A 25,729-nucleotide genomic window follows, 5' to 3' on the forward strand; every position below is an offset into this window, starting at 1 on the left:
TGTCAAATATGGTCACCTCTGGTTCTAAAAATAAAGATGGCAAAGACTACCCCATGGGATTAGTAAAATATTTCAGATTTTAATGTTAAATTTTAAAATGATGGTCATCAAAGTTTTAACTTTTACATAAAAATGAAATTATTTCAGCTTCAACCAGTCAGACTGAACGAGAACGCCTTGGGAACCCCTAACACAGAAAAAACATCTGGACTTATTTGTGTGACCTGAAATCAGCTGATTGTCCTTAGTATGAACCCTGCTCTAGACTCAGGTGTGCAGCTGTTGGATATAAACCTCAGGATGTGTTACCTGTTCAGGTGAAACTGTAAAGAGTTTAACAGATGACAAAAACAGTCAGTAAGAGTTTTTATTGAAACCAGGACTAATTGAAGGTTCCATCAGGTGAACAAATACAGAGGGGGGGGGGGGGGGGGGGGGGGTTCCTCCAGCAGACTCCTCCTCACATGTTGGTGCTCATCCTGGTCTGACTGTTGGCTGGAGTCAGCTCCCCCTGACTCCCCTCTCTGGGGGGGGACTGGGGAGAGGAAGAGGAGGAGACAGAAGTGAAAACAGCTTGGATTGGACTCTTGGATGTGAGAGAGTTGAAGATGAAGATCAGTGTCTAGATTGTTGTTTCATGTTTTCACATTCAAAATAATCCTCAAGTTATTGTGACAGGAAGTGAAACCTTTGATCACAGTAAAGAGTTAAGGTTACCTTGACGTGAATCTGGTTCCTGAGCACGGCCGCTCGGAGGATCATGGCTTTAGCTCGTCTCTGAAACTCTTTTCCCATCTGAAGAGACTTCTCAAACGTGGTGCTCCTCTGATCCACATCACGAGCGTATAGGATCTAAAACACAGCAGAGAGAGAGGGGGGGGGGGGGAGAGAGGAGGGGGGGGAGAGAGAGAGTGAGGGAGAAAGAGAGAGAGAGGGGAGGGGGGAGAGAGAGAGAAAGGGAGTAAATGATGGGTGAGAAAATGAATGTGTTTAATCAAGCATGGAGATATTTCAGATTCTGTCATTTTAAAAACTGTTACCAACAATTTAGACAACCTCAGATATGCGTGTGTGTGTGTGTGTGTGTGTGTGTGTGTGTGTGTGTGTGTGTGTGTGTGTGTGTGTGTGAGACCTTGCTGTGTGAGTCTATGCGGGCGTTGATCAGTCCCTCCAGGATCAGCTGAGTCAGTTCGTCCTCCAGAGCGGCCACCGTTGTGTTAAAGGCCTGAGCCATCTTTGTCATGTCGGCTGACACGTAAGGGCTAAAGTACTGAACACACACACACACAGGTGTTTAAACACGTTTACATTACCTGTAGAAATACAGGTGAGTGTTAGTTGTGTGTGTCTGACCTGGATGAGCGCTCTGTTCCTGATCTGGCTGTACAGAGTCTTGACATGAGGAGCGAGGTACATGTCCAGCAGCAGGTTATCCTTTAGGACAAACAGTGACATCATCACATCTCACCTACTGCTGGGTAACAACAACTACACAGTGTGAGTTAAACAGGGGTTTTTACCTTCATCTCGTCGAGCAGCTTCAGACAGGACGCGTACTTTGACTCGTAGAATTTAAAGATGATGTCTCTGATTTGAGGCTCAAGCTCCAGGAACAACTTAAAGGAGCTTAACACACAGAACAGACGGCTTAATCAACACTTTATTTATTGAAATGTAGTTTTTATTATATCCTTCCTGACCACCAAAGGCGGAACTTATGGCATTGAATGATACCATATGACACAGATACCATGTCGTCGGTCAGTGCTGACGGCCGCCACTATCTTGGCCAAGCACTGTTGTACCGCCTGGTTAGCGACTATGCAGCCTTGAGGACAGTCATGATCTCTGTCCCTGGGCCTCTGATGGTGGAACAGCTCCTGGGGGAGCGGGGATGGGGGAGGGGGGAGGGGCTCACCAGGTTATTAGGGGCTCACCAGGTTATTGGTCTCTGTGTACCTGGCTCTGAAGGGTTTTATGGCGTGCCTCAGAGGGAAGCATGTCCTTGTGGGGTTGGACAACATATTCCAGCATCATCAGTAAGGGGCACCAGGTCCGCACAGTGGCTGTGGGTGGCCAAGGAACTCTTAACTTGGGCAGCCCCCGCCGCCTGGCCAGTCTGAGGGCAAAGTACCTATCTAGAGAGAGGAAGCAGGTGACAAATCTTCTGTCTTGAGGCCGGCCTTCTCTGGGGAGTTGATGCTCAGCATCTTAAGTGGACCTTTTTGTTTCAGAGGGTTAGAACTCGTTGCACCCTCTGGTTCTCAGACCCTAACCCTGAACAGTCCTCTGGGTCAGGACGCCCTGGCTAACAACTGGCCAGGGTTTCCCCTCTAAGCTTTTCCCCCCACTCCCTTCAGTACAGGTGGTGCTTCAGAGGGTTCTCTTTCTGGCCAGGAAGGACAAGGTTTCAGATAGAACTGACCGCAGAGCCGCTTAACAACAAAGACTGCTTTCCTCCTCGCCATCACAACAGCGAAGCAACTGGGGGAACTCCACGCCTTGTCTGTAGCGGTTGTCCCACTGGATTGTGGACTTGATCAACCAGGGTTAGGGGTGTGGTCCTTTCGGCTGCCTTGTGTCTATGTTGGTATGAGTCATCTAGTGCTTAAAGCACCACGGTCAGGATTGATCAAATAAAATAAAAATTAATAAAATTCTGTGAATCCTGGACGACCACCAGGATCACTCGGAGGAGATTCTGCAGGAACACATCCTCTGATGACACCTGATGACACCCGCATATATAGACCTGTCTGGGTAAGGTGCAGCTACTCAACCTGCGCTGTATTAACGAGTGCTTCTGGAGGTCATCCAGGGTTTACAGAACCGAAGTTACGTACATCTTTTGTTTTTAGTTAGCATGTAGTAAACTGCGCCCCTACCTGCTGGAGATGACATTACGCTGCAGTTCCTGTCTGTCAAACGTGGCAAGAGCACAGAGACCTCCGTACACAGCAACATTACTAGGAGAGAGGAGCTACAGGAACACACACAGAGTATTAAATACTCTAACCCCCCTACAGTAACCCCAATAATAATAATGTTTCCAAAGACGAGGTGTGAAACCACTTACCTCCGGACAGTCACAGTGATCAAAAGACGCCTGCAGGAAACATTTAGCAGCTGGTTTATATTTACGAGAGGCCAACTCCGCCAAGCCTGAAAAACACACACACACACACACAGTGGATGGTATGAATGTAGACACAGAGCTCCTCTGCAGCTAATCGTGACCCTCATGGAGCTCCTCTCCATCTTACCTGCTGCACACTTTAACTTGGTGAGCACCGCCTGGTTCTGGCTGTCTCGCTCGCCTCTTTGCTAAACACAGAATTCATTCATGAGTCAGATGTGATAAATAACTAAACGATTCTGTCCCGGCGTTAACACTTTGATCAGAGAACAGATTTTAAAGGATCTGAAGCAGGGTGCTCTGAGACTGATTCACCTCTGCGATCTCAGGTGTGGACTCTGCTTTGTTGACGTAGCTCAGCACATGGGACCAGTTCTGCAGGTACACACTGACCTGGGGGGCAGAGGTCAAGGTCAAAGGTCAAATATACTTCATGTATGCAGGTGAGTCTGAACTTTAAACCATATTCTGTGTTCAACCTGAAACAAACATCAGGTGTTAAAGGTGAGAAATAACCCACAGAAACAGAACATATAGATATGCATGTATAGCTGACTCTACCTGTACCATTCACTTCCCTCACCTTGATGACGTTCAGACACATGTTGATGACGTGTTTGGCGCTTGTGCAGTAATCTCGAGCTCTGGAGTAACACTTGAGGGCGTTACTGAGGTCGCCACAGTCCAGGTAGTGATCGCCCAGGTCGTCATGGCCCCTCCTATGGGGGGGGGTAGTAGACTGTTAATAACCTGTCACCTCTGACTGTCTCACCTCGGACTGTCTGTCTCACCTCAGTCTGTCTCACCTCGGACTGTCTGTCTCACCTCTGTCTGTCTCACCTCTGACTGTCTCACCTGATGCTCTCTTTAATGGAGTTGCCCTTGTAGTTCTTCAGGTCTGTGTCCAGTTTCTCCAGTTTCAGCAAAGCCTTCTTCCGAGTGGACTCGGCCCAGGCTGAGTCCAGGGGAGGAGGGACGACGGCCCCTTCAGGCACCGTGTCAGGAACACCCTGAGCTTCTCTGTGCACAGAAAACACAACAACACACAGGCAGGTATAAAACTATAACCATATTATTATAATGTTGAGTCAGTGTGTGTTTGTTGTTTAACGTGTGTGTGTTTGTTGTGTTAGCGTGTATGTCTTTGTTGTGTTAGCGTGTGTGTGTGTGTTTGTTGTGTTAGCATGTGTGTGTGTTTGTATGTGTGTGTGTGTGTGTTTGTTGTGTTACCGTGTGGCCTCGGTCAGTTTGCGGTGGATTTCTTCGTACGTGTCGACGTTAAACGTTCGCTGGACGAAGGTGAGCGCCATCTTCAAAGACTCGACTCTGAGCTGAGGACAGTGTTCAGCGATGAACTGCAGCCGCTCAATACGCATCAACCCACTGTAACTGGTCGCATACTGCTCCAGGTCCTACACACACACACACACACAACAAACACACACATAAAAATGGCATCAAAACATGTAAAGTCAATATGAGCGAGTGTGTGTGTCAGAGTGTGTGTCAGAGTGTGTGTCAGAGTGTGTGTCAGGTGAATACCAGCGTCGGGTTCTCCACGATGTAGTTTGTATCTGGAGCGTTCTGTTGATCCTCCTGAGGGTCTGCATCGATCTGCATCGGTTCTACAGACCCCTGAGACACACAAGAACCAAGTACACACACACACACACGTCAGGTAACCAAAGTTTCACAACACAACAGGTACACAGGCCAGAAGACATCACTGGCAAGACAATTCTATCTCATAATAACTAAGTATGCTCATGCTAGCTGTGTATTAAGTTGTTTTCATAAGAACTGCATATACTAATGCTGGCTGTGTTTTAAGTTGTTTTCATAAGAACTGCATATACTAATGCTAGCTGTGTTTTAAGTTGTTTTCATAAGAACTACATATACTAATGCTGGCTGTGTTTTAAGTTGTTTTCATAAGAACTACATATACTAATGCTGGCTGTGTTTTAAGTTGTTTTCATAAGAACTGCATATACTAATGCTAGCTGTGTTTTAAGTTGTTTTCATAAGAACTACATATACTAATGCTGGCTGTGTTTTAAGTTGTTTTCATAAGAACTACATATGCTAATGCTAGCTGTGTATTAAGTTGTTTTCATAAGAACTGCATATGCTAATGCTGGCTGTGTTTTAAGTTGTTTTCATAAGAACTACATATACTAATGCTAGCTGTGTTTTAAGTTGTTTTCATAAGAACTACATATACTAATGCTGGCTGTGTTTTAAGTTGTTTTCATAAGAACTACATATGCTAATGCTAGCTGTGTATTAAGTTGTTTTCATAAGAACTGCATATGCTAATGCTAGCTGTGTATTAAGTTGTTTTCATAAGAACTACATATGCTCATGCTAGCTGTGTTTTAAGTTGTTTCATAAGAACTACATATGCTAATGCTGGCTGTGTTTTAAGTTGTTTTCATAAGAACTACATATGCTCATGCTAGCTGTGTATTATGTTGTTTTGTTTTTTAAAACCTCTGGTGGTCATGTTGTTAGCTAGCGGAAGCTGTCAGTTAGCTGTTAGCTTTGTCTCTATTTAACTACATTTATCTAATTTTGGATTTAAGTTGCTGGTTGATGATATCTGAGATGTTTTAATATTCTAACCTTTGCGAGGTTTTCCCTCATTCGGCGTAAAACACTTTGAGAAGCGGTAATAATTGTAATAAATAATAACTCCTCACAGGGAGAACCGTTAGCAACACATGCTAACCCGTTCACAGATTAATTTGCAGGGTTAGGGTTTCTAAATTAAAGAATGTGTTCTTTCCTGAACGATGCAACCAAATAAACCTTTAACATAAAATAAACACAAAAACCTTCAAAATAAAATAAACAGGTTTGTTTTGTTAAACCGTGATACTAGCTGAGGCTAACCTAGCTAACAGCTAACTGTCGTTATAACAGTTAAAAACATCACGTTCTGTAATCTTCTTCAGACAGCGGAATGGCTTACCTGGAAGTTAAACACCTGCACAGGTAAAGGCATCCTACTTCATTATTGGCTCAGGTGTCTTTTACTCAGAAATAAATGTATCCTCAAAATGTAGTCACAGACACACTCAGACTTTAATGTCTGTTAGAGAACCAGCTGAGAGGAGAGTCAGCGCCCCCTGCTGGACAGGAGGGCAACAGGAGGCAGAAATATACTCTATAATACTCTATAATACTCTATAATACTCTATAATACTCTATAATACTAGTCTATTATTGTTTCTCCTTAACAAATAACAACAGAAAGAACTGTGACACATTAAATCTTTTCATCTTGTGTTTGCTGAGCAGACTGTTCTCTGTCCTTCTCTATGTCCTCAATATTAAAGATATTTATAGACAATAATCTAACACGCACACACACACACACACACACACACACACACACACACACACACACATACATACACACACACACACACACACACATACATACACACACACGCACACACTGATTATGTTCACTGTTCAGAACACTGATCACCTGTCAGGTATAAGATAAGATAATCCTTTATTTATCCCACAATGGGAAAATTTACATTGTTACAGCAGCAAAGAGCAAAGATTGCAGACAAAAAGTGAACACAGTACAATTTAAATATAAAAAGAAAAATTAAGAATGTACAAAAAAATAGATTGAAAAAATAACTTTATAATGCTGCGGATAATATTTGAACTCAATAACCGTTACCCGCCCCCCCTCCCTCTCTCTCTCTCTCTCTCTCCCTCTCTCTCTCTCTCTCTCCCTCGCTTCTATCGAGCCCCCCCCCCCCCCCCCCCCCCCCCCCCAAGCAGCGTAACGTGCCGTGAGCGCGCGCCGAGTTGGTGTGATAATGCAGCAGACTCACGCGCCGAGGAGGAGGCTTCACGTGAGGAGGTAGCTGTATTTTGTTTTCATGAAATATAAAATGTTATCGTTTATTAAAGACAGATCATTTCAAACATGGCGGCTTAATGTGGAGCTGCTGCGCGTGCACAGATGTGTCAGACTGCGGTAAAACCGGCTGCTGCTGCACGAGCTCCTCTTTCATTCAAACTTTCATTCATCCGGATCAGCTGGAGACCATCTCACTGACCCGGGACAACATACCGAGAGCCCGGATCAGCTGGAGACCACGACACTGACCCGGGTCAACATCCCGAGAGCCCGTTAGAACCACAAACTCCATCCACCAAGTGTCCACCTAGAGGAGGAGGGAGAGAGAGAGAGAGAGGGAGAGGAGAGAGAGAGAGAGAGAGGAGAGAGAGAGGAGAGAGAGAGGAGAGAGAGCGAGAGAGAGAGGGAGAGGAGAGAGAGAGAGAGAGGGAGAGGAGAGAGAGAGCGAGAGAGGAGAGAGAGAGGAGAGAGAGCGAGAGAGAGAGAGAGAGAGAGGGAGAGGAGAGAGAGAGCGAGAGAGAGAGAGGAGGAGAGAGAGAGGGAGAGAGAGAGAGGAGCGAGAGAGAGGGAGAGGAGGAGGAGGAGAGAGAGAGAGCGAGAGAGAGAGGAGGAGAGAGAGAGGGAGAGAGAGAGAGGGAGAGGAGAGAGAGAGCAAGAGAGAGAGAGGGAGAGGAGAGAGAGGAGGAGAGGGAGAGAGAGAAGCGAGAGAGAGGGAGAGGAGGAGGAGAGAGGGAGAGGAGGAGAGAGAGAGCGAGAGAGAGAGGGAGAGGAGAGAGAGAGCGAGAGAGAAGGAGAGGAGGAGGAGGAGAGAGAGAGCGAGAGAGAGAGAGGAGAGAGAGAGCGAGAGAGAGAGAGAGAGAGAGGAGGAGGAGAGAGAGAGAGGGAAAGAGAGAGAGGAAGAAAAAAAGGAGGTGGCGTAAGCAGCTTCTGTTTGGGCCAGCTCAGACATTTGGTGGTTCAGACTGGATTGTGGATCCATGTAGACGGGATTTCTCTGATGGGGAAGGACCAGGACCAGGAGCAGAGAGGACCCAGGTCAAACTTGGTGAGCGGGGCTACTCTGGAACGAGACCGCGAGAGAAGGTACGCCGAACTCTTCAGAGAGCTGGACCTGAACCAGGATGGCAGAGTGGACATCAACGAGCTTCGGACTGGACTGTCTGCACGGGGACTGCACCGGGGGGAGGCAGAGGAGGTGAGAGATTAGAGTGGGTCCTTAAAACCTCACTCCCTCCAGGTGAGGGGGGGGGGGGGGGGGGTTGAAGGATTTCCTCAGGTCTTGTTCCTAAGTGAGGGTAAGATGGACTGTGAGATGGAGCTGAAAGCCTCCCTGTGGTCATGAGCTTTGGGTCGGGTTAGGGCCAAAAATCAAATCTTAATATTTGTTTAATTGAAATGCAAATACATGTGATCATTTATAAATATTATCCAGCCCTAAAGAAACAGGTGAATAATGTCCATATCAGCCTGCATACACCTGTAGACCTCCACCACCTGTTTGGGTTATCCTCTCTTTCTCCCTGCTAAGTAGCTGACGGGCTGACTCTGCTGCCCCCTACAGATCGTCCTGGAGAGCGACCAGAACCATGACGGTCTGCTGGACTTCCAGGAGTTCTCTCAGTACCTGCTGGCTCACGAAAAGAGACTGTGGCTCATGTTTCACAGCCTGGACCGTAACCATGACGGTGAGGGCGGGGCTAAAGTCTTTATCACTTCCTTTTTAACAGTGATTCATTTTCAATATGTTTAAGATGTTTTTATGTATGTATGATATCCTGATATATTCTCTGCTCTGTACTGTAGGTCGGATCGATGTGGGAGAGATTAAACACTTGCTGCACAAACTGGGAATAAAAGTGACAACAGAGCAGGCATCCAGAATACTACAGAGGTAAAGAGAGAGAGAGAGAGAGAGAAGACTCACATGTTTCATGGCTCTCTGTAACAGCAAAGCAGCAACCTTGTTGAAAATTGAAGCCAATGCAGAAGACCCAAAAACTGCAGTTCCTCCAGTGTCCACTAGAGTTTGTCTCCTGCAGTGAGTCAGTCCCCATAGAGCCCCATGTTAAAATGTCTAACTTTACAGCTGCAGTTCCTCCAGTGTCCACTAGAGTCTGTCTCCTGCAGTGAGTCAGTCCCCATAGAGCCCCATGTTAAAATGTCTAACTTTACAGCTGCAGTTCCTTCAGTTTCCACTAGAGTCTGTCTCCTGCAGTGAGTCAGTCCCCATAGAGCTCTATGTTAAAATGTCTAACTTTACAGCTGCAGTTCCTCCAGTGTCCGCTAGAGTCTGTCCGTCCTAACCCAAATTAAGAGATGACATCACTCTGGCCACGCCCCAAACATACAGTCTGTGAGCCAAAGGTAGTTGTTAGAAGATAAAGAATCAGAATCAGAAATGTTTTTTATTGCCATGTACATCTGTACAAGGAATTTGACTTGATGTTTAAACAAAGGAGATGAAGAAAAATTAGCAAGAACTTATGGATAGTTCACACAGAGAGGCGATACAAACACAGCTCTTCTGTTCGCTCATCGTCTCTTTCAGTATGGACCGAGACGGGACCATGACCATTGACTGGATTGAATGGCGAGATCACTTCCTGTTTAACCCTTTCCACAACATGGAGGAGATTGTTCACTACTGGAAACACTCTCACGTAAGTCACATGATACTCCTGAGGTCAGGTCACAGTGATGACATCATGAAAACATCTTCTGCTGTTATTACAGATGTTTGATATCGGGGAACACCTGACTGTACCTGATGAGTTCTCAGAGAAGGAGCGACGTTCCGGTCTGGTGTGGAGACAGCTTGTTGCCGGGGCGATGGCGGGCGCGGTTTCCCGAACAGGAACTGCTCCTCTGGACCGCATCAAAGTCTTCTTGCAGGTCAGTCAGTATACATCAGCAGATGTACAAATGGTACCAACATTTAATATCATGTAAACATGTCAGTTGTATGTTTAGGCCACGCCCCCTAATTCCACATCACTTTAAGCCGTTATATAATATAAACAGGTGAGTTATATTTATTTCTGCTGTAAAAAGATGGATATTTTAACATGGGGCTCTATGGGGACTGACTCACTGCAGGAGACAGACTCTAGTGGACACTGGAGGAACTGCAGGTTTTGGTTTTGGTTAGGTGAAGTTTTTATTTTATTGGAGGTCAGGTCTAAATGTTGCTTATTAAAGTGTTGTAAATATCAGAGTTTCAAGATGTTTTCCATTTTTTTAATATGACTCACTTAAACATTGTTTAAGCACTTTCCATTCCATGTAAATCAAATGGCAAATAATGACCCTTCAGGCCTGCCGTACAAGTCCTTTGAAATTAAAATCTGTCAACAGTAACAATATAAAGTGACACTCAGTGTGTGTGTGTGTGTGTGTGTGTGTGTGTGTGTGTGTGTGTGTGTGTATGCAGGTGCACGGCATGTCGTCTCGGGGGGTTAACCTGTGGTCAGGTCTGAGGGGGATGGTAAGGGAAGGGGGCGTGGCCTCACTGTGGAGAGGAAACGGCATCAACGTCCTCAAGATTGCTCCGGAGTCCGCCATTAAGTTTATGGCCTATGAACAGGTGGGTTAATTAATCAATCAATCAACCAATCAATTATCCTCTACAGTTTTCTTCATGTCGTAATCCCTCTGCTCCTCCTCCTCTCTGCTCCTCCTCCTCTCTGCCCCTACTCCTCTCTGCCCCTCCTCTCCTCTCCTCCTCTCCTCCTCTCTCCTCTCTGCCCCTCCTCCACCCTCCTCTCCTCTCTGTCCCTCCCCCTCTCTGCTCCTCTCTCCTCTCTGCTCCTCCTCCTCTCTGCTCCTCCTCCTCCTCCTCTCCTCCTCTCTGCCCCTCCTCCTCTCTGCTCCTCCTCCTTTCCTCCTCTCTGCTCCTCCTCCTCTCTGCTCCTCCTCCTCCTCTCCTCCTCTCTGCCCCTCCTCCTCTCTGCTCCTCCTCCTTTCCTCCTCTCTGCCCCTCCTCCTCTCTGCTCCTCTCTCCTCCTTTCCTCCTCTCTGCCCCTCCTCCTCTCTGCTCCTCCTCCTCTCTTCTCTCTGCTCCTCCTCCTTCTCGCCTCCTCTCCTCCTCTCTGCTCCTCCTACTCTCCTCCTGTAGATAAAGTATAGGATTCGGGGCAGTAAAGAAGGAGGGAGTTTGAGGGTTCAGGAAAGATTCCTTGCTGGTTCTCTGGCAGGAGCGACTGCTCAGACCATCATCTACCCCATGGAGGTCAGTGTCTGTTTAAAGGTAAACATGGAGGTCAAAGGTCAGGGTCATCATATCTTCTTCTTCAGGTGCTGAAGACTCGGCTGACTCTGAGGACGACCGGTCAATACTCGGGAATGTGTGACTGTGCTCGTCAGATCCTGAGGACGGAGGGAGTGCGAGTGTTTTACAGAGGATACCTGCCCAACACTCTGGGCATCATCCCATACGCCGGCATTGACCTGGCTGTGTACGAGGTCAGTTTCCCACCTGTTTGAAACTCTCTCACCTGTTTGAAACTCTCTCACCTGTTTGAAACTATCTCACCTGTTTGAAACTCTCTCACCTGTTTAAAACTCTCTCACCTTTGTGAAACTCTCTCACCTGTTTGAAACTCTCTCACCTGTTTGAAACTCTCACACTTTTTTGAAACTCTCTCACCTGTTTCACCTGTTTGAAACTCTCTCACCTGTTTGAAACTCTCTCACCTTTTTTTTTTTTTTTTAAAGACAAATTTTTGGGCTTTTAATTGAGAGATAGGACAGTGGATAGAGTTGGAAACCAGGGAGTGAGAGTGGGGAATGACATGCGGAAGGGAAGCCACAGGCCAGACTCGAACCCGGGCCACCCGCTTGAGACTACAGCCTCCATACATGGGGCGCGCGCCTTAACCACTGCGCCACCAGCGCCCCCCCTCACCTGTTTGAAACTCTCTCACCTGTTTCACCTGTTTAAAACTCTGTCACCTGTTTGAAACTCTCTCACCTTTTTGAAACTCTCTCACCTGTTTGAAACTCTCTCACCTGTTTGAAACTCTCTCACCTGTTTCACCTGTTTAAAACTCTCTCACCTGTTTGAAACTCTTTCACCTTTTTGAAACTCTCTCACCTGTTTGAAACTGTCTCACCTGTTTCACCTGTTCAAAACTCTCTCACCTGTTTGAAACTCTCTCATCTTTGTGAAACTCTCTCACCTGTTTGAAACTCTCTCACCTGTTTAAAACTCTCTCACCTGTTTAAAACTCTCTCACCTGTTTGAAACTCTCTCACCTGTTTGAAACTCTCTCTCCCGTTTCACCTGTTTGAAACTCTCTCACCTGTTTGAAACTCTCTCACCTGTTTCACCTGTTTGAAACTCTCTCACCTGTTTGAAACTCTCACCTGTTTGAAACTCTCTTCTCTTGGTGTCAGACTCTGAAGAACGCCTGGCTGCAGAGGTTCTGCGTGGACTCTGCTGATCCTGGCGTTTTGGTTCTGCTTGGTTGTGGGACGGTCTCCAGCACGTGTGGTCAGCTGGCGTCGTATCCGCTCGCTCTCATCAGGACGCGCATGCAGGCACAAGGTGAGACTAATAAACTCTCAGCCTACTGAACATGAACAATTAACCATGAACTGATGAATAAATATCTCTCCTGATGATCAGCAAATTCTGATGGGGAACCCAAGCTGAGCATGCTGGGACAATTCAGACACATCGTGTCTCAGGACGGCGTTCTTGGACTCTACCGAGGAATCACGCCCAACTTCCTCAAAGTCATCCCCGCCGTCAGCATCTCCTACGTCGTCTACGAACACATGAAAAAGTTGCTGGGGGTGGGACACTGAGGAAAGGAGGAGAGGAGAGGAGAGGAGAGGAGAGGAGAGGAGAGGAGATGAAAGGAGAGGAGAGGAGAGGAAAGGAAAGGAGAGGAGAGGAGAGGAGAGGAGAGGAAAGGACAGGAGAGTAGAACCTGTGGATGAGTAAACGTAACAGGTAACACCTGAAACACCAGGTAACACCTGAAACACCTGGTAACTTTAGAAAAAACATGTTTCATGTATTTATTTGATGATTTAATTTGTACAGAAGCCCAAAGCAGACACATTTTATTTTGCTCTTCCTGCGGTCAGGGTTAAGGGTCAAGGTTAAGGGTCAGGGGTCAGGGTTAAGGGTCAGGGTTAAGGGTCAGGGTAAAGGTCAAACCTCTGAGAGTAAACATGAACGCGTCATGCTGCTGGTGTCTGCTTTCTACTTTGAACTGCTTTGAACTTTCTGTTATTTTGAACCTTTTTCAAGTCTGTTGGCTGCAGATATAAAAACAGAGAGTTTGAATTTAAACTCTGAATGTCATTATTTTCATAAGACTAAAAAAGATCATATATATTATTAATATACTATTAATATGAACAAACCATCCCTGACGTGTTGCTGCCGGTTTCTGTGCAGGTTTAAAGTTTTTATATTGCTAAAGCATGAGTGCATGTTTACCTGTATGGAAAGCCAAAAGGGACATTATTTTACATCACTTCCTTGTAATCTGGAGTCTTTGAATATATGTTCTTTTTACTAAATCCATTACAATCCATTTGAACTTCTGGTGGTTTATATTTTAACCCTTTAAGCTGTCAGAGTTGAGTTCACGTCTTTGTTCAGATTTTAACTTTGACCTCAGAAATAATCATTTATTTATTTATTGTGATGGATGTAGAGACACAAAGGTCTGTGATTAATGTCCCTCTTGGCTTACCGTACACCAGCCTGCGGACAAAACAAATTATTTTATAAAACTGTGTGTGTGTCTGTGTCTGTGTGTGTGTGTGTGTGTGTGTGTGTGTGTGTGTGTGTGTGTGTGTGTGTGTGTGTGTGTTTCTGTGTGTGTGTGTGTGTGTGTCTCTCTCTCTCTGTGTGTGTGTGTGTGTGTGTGTGTGTGTGTGTGTGTGTGTGTGTGTGTGTGTTTGTGTGTGTGTTTCTGCATGTGTGTTTGTGTGTCTGTCTCTGTGTGTGTGTGTGTGTGTGTGTGTGTGTGTGTGTGTGTGTGTGTGTGTGTGTGTGTGTGTGTGTCTCTGACAGGATGATTGATGACGGTTTTAAGGACTCTGTCTGATTTTTTGGTTCTTTTTAAAATCTTTTTGTAAAAAACGATTCGTCCAGAAATAATGAAATGAGTGATGAACTTGAAACGGCGTGCAGAGTGATGTCGTGCTGCATTCAGGCGCTCAGTGTTTTCAAGTTGACTGATGCTGCATTAAAGTGCTTTACATGTTAAAAAATATGTTTGCCGTTGTTTTGTTTAGAGATCAGACATCCAGCAGGTGGCGCTGTCACCAGAGAAAAGTCTCCAATCGTTGTTTCTTCTTCACTTTTTAATAAAGTTTAGTTTGAACTTTCACAGATAAACGCCTCTGAACGGTGTTCTAACAAAGTAGGAAGATGACCCACTGGCAGGAAACAAAAACAATCAGGGCTCTATTTACTGACAGAGGAGTGGGCGGGGCCTCCTACACGGCCAGACGGCTGAGAGAGAAGCAGGGGGCCCCTGGAGGACAAAGTACATGTTTAACAGAAACACAGATGGAAGAGGTGAGGTCGATCAAAAGAGAGGGAGTAGTCGTCAGATCTGCCAACAGTAAATATATTAACATAAAAGATATTCTGATCTCTTTTTGTTTCCTGCTCTGACTTTCTCTGGAGAGTTTTCTTTTATTACAAACGGAGTCAAACAGGAAATAGAAAAGTAAATAAATAAACTTCACCAAAACCACGAAAAGGAACCGTCTCACACACCTGTACGAGGTGACATGAAGACAGTATATGTGTGTTTACTGTCTGTGTATACAGTAAATACACATATACATATATATAAATAAATATATACATATATAAATAAATATGTTACTGTATGTGTTTTTAAAGAAGAGACATCTTGTTTGTGAGTTTCAGTTTTGACAAAGTTTGAACTTTTTGTCAGTTTGTGTGTTTATGTAAAAATGAAATCTTCATGTTTGTTTTGTGTTTCGGAGTCACAGAAGAAGCTGCACACAGACAGTGACCTCTAGTGGTTAACATGATCAACTACATGTAAATGATTCTACTCCTCTTTCGTTTCATTATAAATTATATTCTTTATTAATTTATTCAAACCTCTTTTATGTTTAATATAAGTGTTCATTTTGAACCTTAATCTTAAAATAACCGGAAGTAAAAACTTTTAACAGCAGACGGAACGTTTCTCCTGCTATGTTGTTTCAGTCCGGACAGGTTTGGGAGGTGCACAGTTTAAGCGATGGGGGTGTGTGAGGAGCGTGGAGGAGGTGAGCTGCTCAGCGTGTTCTCTCTCTGTAATATCACACATTTATAAATAATATCATATTTAATATATGAGATATATTATAAACACAGTGACGTCATTTAAAGGTCAACGTGATTGCTATTTTAAGACCTGCGCGTGACGCTGCTGCGGAGCATGGTGTGTGTTTATTTATAGAGAGGAAGAGGTTAACAGGTGGTCGACAGGTTCATGTTTCTAATGTTTAGAATAACTATGATCAACATATCAAATATATCAAATATATAAATCTGCAGGTGACGCTGCTGAGTCTGTAAGGTTGAAGTTTGAAGTTTGGTGCTTTTACTTTGAAAGGATTGATCGATGATTAAAGGTCATCTCACTTGAAAGCTTCTGTCATCGATCGATATGAAAAAAAAAATGAACCCCTTAAAGTCCGACGAGAGAGTGAACACGTTTATAAATCTGTAAGAAACTTCCTGTCACATGTCAGTTTCCCCCGGGTCATGGCGAGGGGAAGGAAAAGTTACTGTTCTGTCGTGGTCACCAGGACCCCAGGGGACCGCTCTGAGGAGAAACTGTATCGATTAACGATTGTCAGCTGAGAAACTTAAACGACCTTTGTTCATGATTTTTAAATTAAAAGGTCCTGCACCTTTAAGGACTAACCTGTAAACTCTGCACCTTTAAGGACTCACCTGTGAACACTACGCACCTTTAAGGACTCACCTGTGAACACTACGCACCTTTAAGGACTCACCTGTGAACACTATGCACCTTTGAGGTCTCACCTGTGAACTCTGCACCTTTAAGATTCAAGATTTTTATTTGTCACATGCTCATACAGATGTGCAGTGAAATGTAAAGACTGTTCCGCAAGGCCATGCAATAAACACTCAAATGGCTAATACACATATATACAGTAAAATAGAATATAATGTAAAATTTAAAAAATAAATATTTGAATATACAAAATATAGAATAATGTAAACAGTGTAAAGTGTCAGTGTGTAAATTTTCCAGGGTGTCAAAGTGCAATGTGCAGATTGGAATGTGTGGTATGTGTGCATCATGCAGTCACAGTTCTGTTCATGTTTTTAACTGAGGAGAGTGGAGTTAACAGTCCGGACAACCTGAGGAAAGAAGCTATTCCTGAGTCTTTCTGTGTTCACCTTGATGTGTCGAAGGCGCCTGCCAGAGGGTAGCCACGTAAACAGTCCGTGACCTGGTTGGTGGGGATCACTCACTCCTCTTTGCCCTGGCTGTGCTCCTCCTTGTGAAGATGTCCTGGAGGGTGGGGAGTGTTGTACCCATGGTACGCTCTGCTGACTTCAGCACCCTCTGCAGGGCTCTTCGGTCACGTATGGTGCTGTTCCTGTACCACTGGGTGATGTTTCCAGTCAGCCCACTCTCCACCACTCCGGAATAAAAAGTCTTCAGGACCTTCACAGAGACTTTGAATTTCCTCAGCTGTCTGAGGTGATAGAGGCGCTGCCTTGCCCTCTTCACCTGACTGTCTATGTGGGTTGTCCATGTTAAATCCTTAGAGATGTGCACCCCCAGGTACTTGAAGCTGCACACCCTGTCCACCAGCGTCCCATCAATTCTCATTGGGGTGTAATCCCTCTGCAGTCCTCTCCTGAAGTCCACAATCAGCTCCTTGGTTTTGCTGACGTTCAGGAGCAGGTTGTTGTCCTGGCACCACTGTGACATGTTTCCAACCTCCCCTGTATACGTCTGCTCATCATTGTTGCTGATGCGACCAACAACTACTGTGTCATCTGCAAATTTCACGATGATGTTGGAGCTGCTTGTGGCCACACAGTCATGTGTGTACAGGGTGAAGAGCAGGGGGCTGAGGACACAGCCCTGTGGTACTCCGGTGTTGAGGGTGCAGGAGCTGGAGGTGTGTCTACCCACTCTGACCACCTGGGATCTGTTCGTCAGGAAGTCCAGGATCCAAGCATACAAGGAGGTGTTAAGTCCGAGGTTGATCAGCTTGGAATGGAGGTTGGCGGGGACTATGGTGTTGAAAATTGAACTAAAATCAATGAACAGCAGTCTCACATAGTCCCCCTTCCTTCTGTCCAGATGGGTGAGGGTGGTGTGCAGTACCTGGGAGACAGCATCATCTGTGGATCTGTTCAGTCTGTATGCAAACTGAAGTGGATCCAGAGACTCAGGGAGCAAGGAGCAGATTTGCATCTTGATGAGTCTCTCAAAGCACTTCATCACTTCTGAGGTGAGTGCTACTGGGCTATAGTCATTAAGGAAAGCTGGAGAGGCATTCTTTGGTACAATAATGGCTTTTCTCAGGCATGTGGGCACCACAGACTGACTCAGGGAGAGGTTGAAGATGGTGGTAAATACTGGAGCTAACAGGTTGGCTCAGGACTTCAGCACTCTGCCAGAAATACCATCTGGCCTGGCAGCCTTCCTGGCGTTTACCCTTTTTCAGTGTTCTCCTCACGTCGTGCTCTGACACAGTGAGTGGGTGTGAGTGTGCTGCTCCGACTTCGGAGATCCTGCTGGCTACATCAATTGGCATGCTAACGTTAGCGGTGCTAGTGTTAGCCTTGAATCACGCATAAAAGTCATTAAGTTCAACAACCAGAGCGGCGTCTGCAATTCCCGAGACATGGGCTCTTTTCCTGTAGTCAGTAATTGTCTGCAGTCCTTGCCACAAGCTCCTTGAATCACGCTGCTGGAACTGTGATTCCAATTTGTCCCTGTACCTCCGCTTAGCGTCTTTCACTGCTCGTCTCAGTCTGTAAGATGCCGCTTTGTATTCCTCCGTCCTGCCGGTGAGAAGTGACAAGTTGTATGAAGCGGTCCGTTCGTTCACAGCGGTGTGGATGGATTTATCCACCCATGGCTTCTGGTTTGGGAAAAACCGGACAGACACCATAGGAACGGCATCGCCTACCAGCGTTGCTATGAAGTCCGTCACAACTTCCGTAAACTCGTCTACGTCACTCGAGCTGGATTGGAACATGCCCCAGTCGACGTCATCCAGAGCGCCTCGCAGCGTAGCCTCTGATTGGTCGTTCCAGCGCCTAACCTGCCTAGTCACCACCTTTTAACATACAACTTTGCCTTACCTTGGCAAATGGTAAATGGCAGAATGGTCTGATTTACCCAGTGGCGGCAGGGAAGTCGCCTTGTAGCCCTCTTTGAATGGTGTGTAGCAATGATCCAGTGTATTGTTGCCCCTGGTGGAGCAAGTGACATGTTGGAAAAAGTTTCTTAAGGTTTGCCTTGTTAAAATCCCCAGCCACGATGAGGACAGCGTTCGGATGTTTGTTTTGGTGCCGGCACAGTACGTCATGCAGGTCGGATAAAGCTGTGTCCGTGTCCGCTTGTGGTGGAATGTAAACAGATGTAGCGATGACCGAAGTGAATTCCCGGGGGAGGTAAACTGGACGGCACAGGATGGTTAGGTGCTCCAGATGTGGCGAGCAGGAGTGGGAGAGAGTTTTAATGTTCTGTGGGTTACACCAGCTGTTGTTGGTCAAAACAAACCCCTCCACCCTTTGACTTGCCAGATTCCTCCGTCCTGTCCTTGCGAAACACAGAGAACGAGTCCGATGGCATGATGGCTTGATCCGGCACCACAGGAGTGAGCCATGTTTCCGTCAGGCAGATGATGTTACTGTCCCTCATGTCCCGTTGGTATTTTACCCGACCCCTCAGATCATCCATCTTGTTATCCAGGGACTGCACGTTGGCAAGAAGGATGCTTGGCAGGGGTGGGCGGTGGGCCTGAGTTCTTAGCCTGTTTCGGACACCACCTCATCTTCTGCGGTGCTTTTTCCTCCTCCGGCCATTGTTCCCGTCCTGTGTTGTGTTACGCAGGAGTTCAACTGGCAACCACTGATCATCGTTGTAACAACTGGAAACTGTGTTTGCAACCAGTCTCTTTATGTACAAATGCGTATTTCGGTCATAAGTTATCTATGCTGAAAGAGCTGATGTAAAAAAGTTCACAAAAACAACATAAATAAAGAAAAAAACACAGCCTCAGCTGAGCAACCCGGACGGCGTCTGGACACGGCCGCGCCATCTTGATTAAGGACTGACCTGTGAACTCTCTGCACCTTTAAGGACTCACCTGTGAACACTCTGCACCTTTAAGGACTCACCTGTGAACACTCTGCACCTTTAAGGACTGACCTGTGAACTCTCTGCACCTTTAAGGACTCACCTGTGAGCTCTCTGCACCTTTAAGGTCTCACCTGTGAACAGGGTAGGGTCCGTTTCCACAGCAGACGGAGCGCACATATCAGACCATCAAGTCCTCGCTGCTGGTCACTTCAAGGCAATCGCTCCTAAATTTGTAACGACCTTAACGACCTGCGTTAATGACGTGTTCTCCTCATCTGTTTAGAGTCAGCTGACTGATGACATCACACTGTGACATCATCAGCGATGGATCAGATCACCTTCCATCATGACACCGTGCTGTCAGACGTTCACCTGCTGCTGCCCAACACACGCCACCTGATGACCCGCCTCAACACCGTCGGACAGCCAGGTGTGTGCGTGCGATTTATGAGCCTGAATTAGAACATGTTTTCTCTGTGCGTGTGTGTGTGTGTGATTTATATGAGCCTGAATGTGTCATTAATCCAAAGTACGACTTTGATAAAGATATTACAACATGTTTTCTGTGTGTTTCAGTGTTTGTGTCTAAATTTAAGATCCTGTCAGACGAGGAGAGAAGAGATGAAGGAGACAGAGGAGGAGTAGGAGACAGAGGAGGAGACAGAGAAAGAGACAGAGGAGAAGGAGGAGAAGGAGGGGACAGAGAAGGAGACAGAGGAGGAGGAGGAGGAGGAGGAGCAGTGGAGACTCTTCTGGATGAAGATGGAGATCTGGATGTCACTCATCGGTATGAAAAAAAACTGATCAGCTGATTTAGATTGAAACCAGCTCCACTGTGACCTCACACTGTTCACCCTCCTCTCCTCATGGGGGCGCTGCAGCCGCACACACACACACACACACACACACACACACAGCGTAATCGAATCGTTTGTCTTGGTGTTTATTAGATGTTTATTTATATTTATTTGATTTGACAGACGGAGGAGAGAGAGTTCAGAGACGACCAGAGAGCTCGTCTGTGCCGTCATCCTCAAACACTCTGACTCTGTGATCCCTGAAGAAGACGACGAGGACGAGTGTTTGAACGACTTCATAAAGATCGGTCTGAGCTCATCTTCTCTTATTGATCACTTCATGTTTGTTTGACTGTTAAAAACACGTTTCCTGTTTCTCCTCAGAGCACACAATGGCCACTCGTCTGGAGGACGTCGGAAAACAGGTCAGAGATAATAAATCATCATTATTACTGTGTGTTCCATCAAAACCATCAACACATTCAAACTGTACCACTATCCCAACACTTTCAAGACGTCGGGTTGCTCTACACTAACCCGTAAAAACCCTCCAAAGGGAGGCGACCAGGAGGATCCCGATGATCCACCTTACCTGGAGCAGCGGCTCTACTCTGAGCTCCTCCCCCTGAATGTCTAAGCTCCTCCCCCTGAATGTATAAGGGCGGGGTCACACTGGCCATCTGTACCATGCCGTACTCGAGCGCGATTGGCCCCCCGCTGGCCGGCACATCGGAGAACTCAGAGAACATGACGGTTACTTTGAGTCAGCTACAGACAGGCTGACCCTGAGCACGTCACGGAGCGCTCACACTGGTCAAACTAACTGGACTTTCTCTGACTCTCTCCTCAGGTGTGGGAGGAGCCTGGTCCAGGTAACAGTGTGTTAATGTATGTCTGACTTTCCTCAGGTGTGGGAGGAGCCTGGTCCAGGTAACAGTGTGTTAATGTATGTCTGACTTTCCTCAGGTGTGGGAGGAGCCTGGTCCAGGTAACAGTGTGTTAATGTATCTCTGACTCTCTTCTCAGGTGTGGGAGGAGCCTGGTCCAGGTAACAGTGTGTTAATGTATGTCTGACTTTCCTCAGGTGTGGGAGGAGCCTGGTCCAGGTAACAGTGTGTTAATGTATCTCTGACTCTCTTCTCAGGTGTGGGAGGAGCCTCGTCCAGGTGTGTGTTAATATGAACTGAGTTCCTGTGTTTCTCTCTCTCTCCTCAGGTGTGGAGGGGGGCGTTTCTCCTAGCTGACTTTATCCTCTCTGACCCGCTCCTCTTCACAGGAAGTACCGTCCTGGACCTGGGGGCAGGAACAGGATTAACAAGCATCGTCATGGCCACCACCGCCAAAACCGTCTACTGTACAGGTACGTATATATATCTATTCAAACAAGGTTTGAACTTTTCTTAAAACTCTTATTTGCTGATATTTGATTTTCTCATCATGTGATGCCCTGCTCACCTGGTCACACCCCGCAGCTCAGGGTGCAGTCTTTGGGATCTGGGTCATTTTGAAAGAGTTCATAGAAAGTTAAAGTGTAGGGCATTACCTCAGTCGGTACCCTCCGACAGTTCAGTGGGGCTCAGATTAGTACAGGGTCTGGCCCCCGAGAGGGACTGGCTTCTGGCTTTAGTTGTACCAGAGCCTGTGGTGAGGACAGGCAGCCTGGACACTATCTGCCGGGGTCGCTTGCTGATACCCATGATGCCCTGCGGTTTTCAGTCCCAGCTGGAGAGCAGAAGCAACAACCAATGTGGTTCTGCATTCATGAATACGTTCTGGATGAAGACAGCCCGAGGCTTATGATGTGCAGAACTGGACCTTCAGTCCTGTCCTGAGATTTAATCCTCAGTGCACTGCAGCATCCTTTTTTGAGCCACTTGGGCATGTAGTCTCAGAATGGCTGTCCTTAAAAGTTGCATTCTACTAGCCGTCACTTCTGCCAAAGGGTTAGTTGCGGGGTCGCCAGAGGGGTCAAACTTAGTCTTTTGGCCCGATCTAACAGTCCTGCCTACGGTCTTGTCTGAGTTCCCCCTCTCCCAGGTGGTAGAGCTACGGTCGTTGTTTCCTTGTGGTCCAGCAGCACCAGTTTGTCTTGTACCCAGCTTGGGCCTTGACCGAGTAAACCTGGTCTTCAGAGTGTCTGATTAGCTCTGGACCCTCGATAAAGTCTTGTCTGCTCACAGGGTTGTTGATGCTATCCAGCATGTTTCAAAGTGTGTGCTCTTCGGTGTGCCTTGCCCATCAGGGGGGACATTCAGGGATCTCATGGACGTTGTGGTAAGGAGCTTCACTTGCTGCCTATGTGCAGCTGCCACATGGTCATCCAAGTCTACGCTTTCTGAGCTCTACAATCTTGAGCGGCCTCCCCCTCTTAGGGGAGTAGTGCTGGGTGTACTTTGGTAGACTAGGAGGCTCCCTTGGTCAGTCTGGTGAATGCGGGTAGCCTCAAGTGGCCTTTCTGTTCAGGGGTGTGCTGGGTCCTTTGGTCTAGTTCTTGGATAGGTCTTGCCCCTTGCAGATCGACTTACCCAGCCACTTGGTTTTTATGGCCTTTCCCTGGTTGGCATGGCAACTGTGCACATTGGTGTTTTGGATTGTGGACTGCACAGTGTCCTCGCGGGGTGTCTTAGAGACTTACCCCGTACATGTAACAGGGTGGAGAGAGGGTTACATTGTAACCTTGGTTCTCTGAGTGAGGAGACTATCTCTCTGCCCTTTAAGCCGCTCGCTGACAGGTTCCCATGAAGCTATCAGTGTTTACACGCCAGCACAGGCTCTCTATAGATGAGCTGCGAGCAGGGATCATATCCTATGATGTAACAGGTTGCCACTCAGACAATGCTACACTGCTACAATGCTACACTGCTACAATTCTACAATGCTACAATTCTACAATGCTACAATGCTACACTGCTACAATACTACACTGCTACACTGCTACAATTCTACAATGATACAATGCTACACTGCTACAATGCTACAATTCTACAATGCTACACTGCTACACTGTTACAATTCTACAATGCTACAATTCTACAATGCTACACTGCTACAATACTACACTGCTACAATGCTACAATTCTACAATGCTACACTGCTACAATTCTACACTGCTACACTGTTACAATTCTACAATGCTACAATTCTACAATGCTACACTGCTACAATACTACACTGCTACAATGCTACACTGTTACAATTCTACAATGCTACAATTCTACAATGCTACAGTGCTACACTGCTACAATTCTACACTGCTACAATGATACAATGCTACACTGCTACAATGATACACTGCTACATTGATACAATGCTACAATTCTACACTGCTACAATGATACAATGATACACTGCTACAATGATACAATGATACACTGCTACACTGATACAATATTTGGTGTTAAATGAAGCACAGCAGAGACAGTTCACCTGTTCCAGGTAATAAAGTCAAAGTAGAAGCTGTGTGATATGAAAGGGTTTGATGTTTGATTGACAGATGTCGGAGACGACCTTCTGAGCATGTGTGAGAGAAACGTGACGATAAACAGACACCTGGTGGAGCCCACAGGTAAGGTTACTTAATATGATATAATAAAATAAATACAATAGAGAATAAAAGAAAACATCACATTATTTCTCTATTTCTACTTTATTCTGAAGGCGGCGAGGTGAGAGTGAGACGACTTGATTGGCTCCAAACAGACCTCTGTACAGGTAACACACACACCTCCTCTATCTCTGTCTCCCTCTCTCACTCCTCTCTCTCCCTTTCTTTCTCTCTCTCTCTCCTCTCTCCCTCTCTCTATCTCTCTCTCTAACATCCTCTCTTCCACTCTCTAACCTCCTCTCTCTCTATCTCTCTCTACCTCTCTCCTCCTTTCTTTCTCTCTCTCTCTCTATCTCTAACCTCCTCTCTCTCTCTCCATGTTGTAGACTGTGAGGAGGAGTTTAGCTGGACTGAGGAGGAGGTGTCTCATCTGTACGATGACACGTGCTTCATTATGGCTGCAGACGGTGAGTGAGAGAGAGAGAGTGACAGGTTACCTGCTGAAGGTGAGAGAGTGACAACAACAACGATACAGTATGGTCAAAAGTTTGTGTGTGTGTGTGTTTTCAGTGTGCTATGATGATGATCTGACAGACGGACTCTTCAGGACTCTCTACAGACTCTGCAGCACCTTCAACCACACCTGCACCATCTTCATCTCCATGGAGAAAAGGTGACAACAGATTTTACCTGTGTTCATGTCTCACCTGTGTTCATGTCTCACATGTGTTCATGTCTTACCCGAGTTCAGGTCTAACCTGTGTTCATGTCTCACCTGTGTTCAGGTTCAGTTCTCACCTGTTTTCATGTCTCACGCATCTTTCAAACGATGTAACGAGTTACACACACACCTGTGGTCGTGTGTTTAGGAACACACACCTGGTGCATGGCAGGGGGTCTAGGTCAGACTCACTGATCATGTTTCCTCTCAGACACAACATGGACGTCTCTCAGGTGTGACCTGCTCTACATCACCTGTTTACCTGTTTGGTATTAATCAGGTGTGTTTATTGATGTTTCCTCTCAGACTGAACTTCACCCTCAGACACATGGACGTATCATGTGAGGCGTATGATCACTTCAGACGGTGTCTCTCTGAACTGAACGACCTTCAGGACGGACGCTGCAGCTTCACTGTCACTCAACTTCAAACAGACTTCAACCAGTTTCTGATCTACGAACGCATCCAGCAGCTGGTAACCAAAACACGTCACACACACACACACACACACACACACACACACACACACACACACACACACACACACACACACACACACACACACACACACACACACACACTGTGATTCATGGTATATTAACCCTTTATTAATCAGATACTGATTGATGTGTCCAGGAGCTGTGGAAGGTGACGTCCTCTCCTCTACATCATCAGACCGGCTCTGAACCAGATCGGCCCCAAGCAGCGACCTCGTCTGTTAAAATATGAAGCTGATGCTGAAGTGTATAAAATCCTGCAGTTCCTCGAGTGTCCACTAGACTGTACGGGGGGGGTGGATGTTTTGATGACTCATCAGTTTTGATTTGATGAAGGATAAGAGTTATTCACAATAACGCGTGTAGCTGACCTGATTGACAGGTGGGCGCGGTGTAACGGTTTGTCAGGAGGTTTAAAACCCCCTCAGCTCCAGCTCTCAGCCTGTCGTTAGATTGACTGAAAGTCAGACTGAGACAGCATTTCCAGCATGGAGACCGCCATCGATGGGACTCCTGCGCCCCCTGCAGGAACAGACGGGGAGACTCAGGCTTCAAACTTTAATATTCACAGTCTATGACCGGCCCCCTTCCTGACCAGGAGCCACAGGTTGAACCTCATGTTGCCTGGAGGTTTGAATGAGTCAGATGTGTAGTGTTTGTGACGTGATTGATTTTATCAACGTTTATTTATTTATTTATTTGTTTATTTATTAGTTTGAACAGGAACATGTGGAAGAGGTTGAACTGCAGTTTGTTTTAGTGTTCAAAGTTTGAATAAAAGTTTAATCTTCA

At 46.2% G+C, this 25,729-nt stretch overlaps 3 protein-coding genes across 6 annotated transcripts; 2 read left to right on the forward strand and 1 right to left on the reverse strand.

The window, feature by feature from the left end:
- Window positions 1–54: 54 nt before the first annotated feature.
- gps1 (G protein pathway suppressor 1) lies at window positions 55–6,203 on the reverse strand. Of its 2 annotated transcripts, none has more exons than XM_020649586.3 (14): window positions 6,111–6,203; window positions 4,679–4,771; window positions 4,367–4,548; window positions 3,992–4,156; window positions 3,720–3,855; window positions 3,452–3,529; window positions 3,264–3,324; window positions 3,077–3,162; window positions 2,886–2,980; window positions 1,521–1,626; window positions 1,354–1,434; window positions 1,133–1,270; window positions 718–852; window positions 55–535 (listed from the first exon to the last, which is right to left on the reverse strand). In XM_020649586.3, exons 1-14 carry the CDS (start codon window positions 6,141–6,143, stop codon window positions 461–463), a joined length of 1,464 nt encoding a protein of 487 aa, XP_020505242.1. In that variant the 5' UTR covers window positions 6,144–6,203; the 3' UTR covers window positions 55–460. The 2 variants fall into 2 exon arrangements, with proteins under 2 accessions (XP_020505242.1, XP_065820839.1); XM_065964767.1 differs by having other exon boundaries at window positions 55–586.
- A 711-nt stretch (window positions 6,204–6,914) lies between these two features.
- Window positions 6,915–13,560, forward strand: LOC109995755 (mitochondrial adenyl nucleotide antiporter SLC25A23-like). Of its 2 annotated transcripts, XM_065964769.1 has the most exons (11): window positions 6,915–7,025; window positions 7,205–8,220; window positions 8,587–8,710; window positions 8,829–8,916; window positions 9,574–9,685; window positions 9,759–9,917; window positions 10,456–10,608; window positions 11,140–11,253; window positions 11,319–11,486; window positions 12,420–12,570; window positions 12,652–13,560. In XM_065964769.1, the coding sequence occupies exons 2-11, from the start codon at window positions 8,023–8,025 to the stop codon at window positions 12,831–12,833; spliced, it is 1,449 nt and encodes a 482-aa protein (XP_065820841.1). In that variant the 5' UTR covers window positions 6,915–7,025; window positions 7,205–8,022; the 3' UTR covers window positions 12,834–13,560. The 2 variants fall into 2 exon arrangements, with proteins under 2 accessions (XP_065820841.1, XP_020505245.3); XM_020649589.3 differs by having other exon boundaries at window positions 6,961–8,220.
- Window positions 13,561–15,219: 1,659 nt separating this feature from the next.
- mettl22 (methyltransferase 22, Kin17 lysine) lies at window positions 15,220–25,729 on the forward strand. 2 transcript variants are annotated; one of them, XM_020649628.2, is made up of 12 exons: window positions 15,220–15,299; window positions 19,662–19,808; window positions 19,955–20,165; window positions 20,359–20,483; window positions 20,560–20,600; window positions 21,391–21,535; window positions 23,669–23,740; window positions 23,833–23,886; window positions 24,106–24,186; window positions 24,290–24,392; window positions 24,747–24,915; window positions 25,077–25,729. In XM_020649628.2, the coding sequence occupies exons 2-12, from the start codon at window positions 19,703–19,705 to the stop codon at window positions 25,167–25,169; spliced, it is 1,200 nt and encodes a 399-aa protein (XP_020505284.1). In that variant the 5' UTR covers window positions 15,220–15,299; window positions 19,662–19,702; the 3' UTR covers window positions 25,170–25,729. The 2 variants fall into 2 exon arrangements, with proteins under 2 accessions (XP_020505284.1, XP_029136206.1); XM_029280373.2 differs by lacking the exon at window positions 15,220–15,299 and adding an exon at window positions 19,379–19,520.

Source organism: Labrus bergylta, chromosome 16, assembly GCF_963930695.1.
Source record: "Labrus bergylta chromosome 16, fLabBer1.1, whole genome shotgun sequence".
Taxonomy (NCBI): domain Eukaryota; kingdom Metazoa; phylum Chordata; class Actinopteri; order Labriformes; family Labridae; genus Labrus; species Labrus bergylta.

Excerpts from the sequence above, each read along its gene's own strand:
- gps1 (XM_065964767.1), bottom strand. The coding sequence starts at position 6,143 with ATGCCTTTACCTGTGCAGGTGTTTAACTTCCAG. Across the intron at positions 2,981-3,076 it reads ATCACTGTGACTGTCCGGAG|CTCCTCTCTCCTAGTAATGT; the intron begins GTAAGTGGTTTC and ends GTGTTCCTGTAG. Across the intron at positions 853-1,132 it reads GCATAGACTCACACAGCAAG|ATCCTATACGCTCGTGATGT; the intron begins GTCTCACACACA and ends GCTGTGTTTTAG.
- LOC109995755 (XM_065964769.1), top strand. The coding sequence starts at position 8,023 with ATGGGGAAGGACCAGGACCAGGAGCAGAGAGGACCCAGGTCAAACTTG. Across the intron at positions 8,711-8,828 it reads CCTGGACCGTAACCATGACG|GTCGGATCGATGTGGGAGAG; the intron begins GTGAGGGCGGGG and ends TCTGTACTGTAG. Across the intron at positions 9,918-10,455 it reads GCATCAAAGTCTTCTTGCAG|GTGCACGGCATGTCGTCTCG; the intron begins GTCAGTCAGTAT and ends GTGTGTATGCAG.
- mettl22 (XM_020649628.2), top strand. The coding sequence starts at position 19,703 with ATGGATCAGATCACCTTCCATCATGACACCGTGCTGTCAGACGTTCAC. Across the intron at positions 20,601-21,390 it reads TGGAGGACGTCGGAAAACAG|GTGTGGAGGGGGGCGTTTCT; the intron begins GTCAGAGATAAT and ends CTCTCTCCTCAG. Across the intron at positions 23,887-24,105 it reads CCAAACAGACCTCTGTACAG|ACTGTGAGGAGGAGTTTAGC; the intron begins GTAACACACACA and ends TCCATGTTGTAG.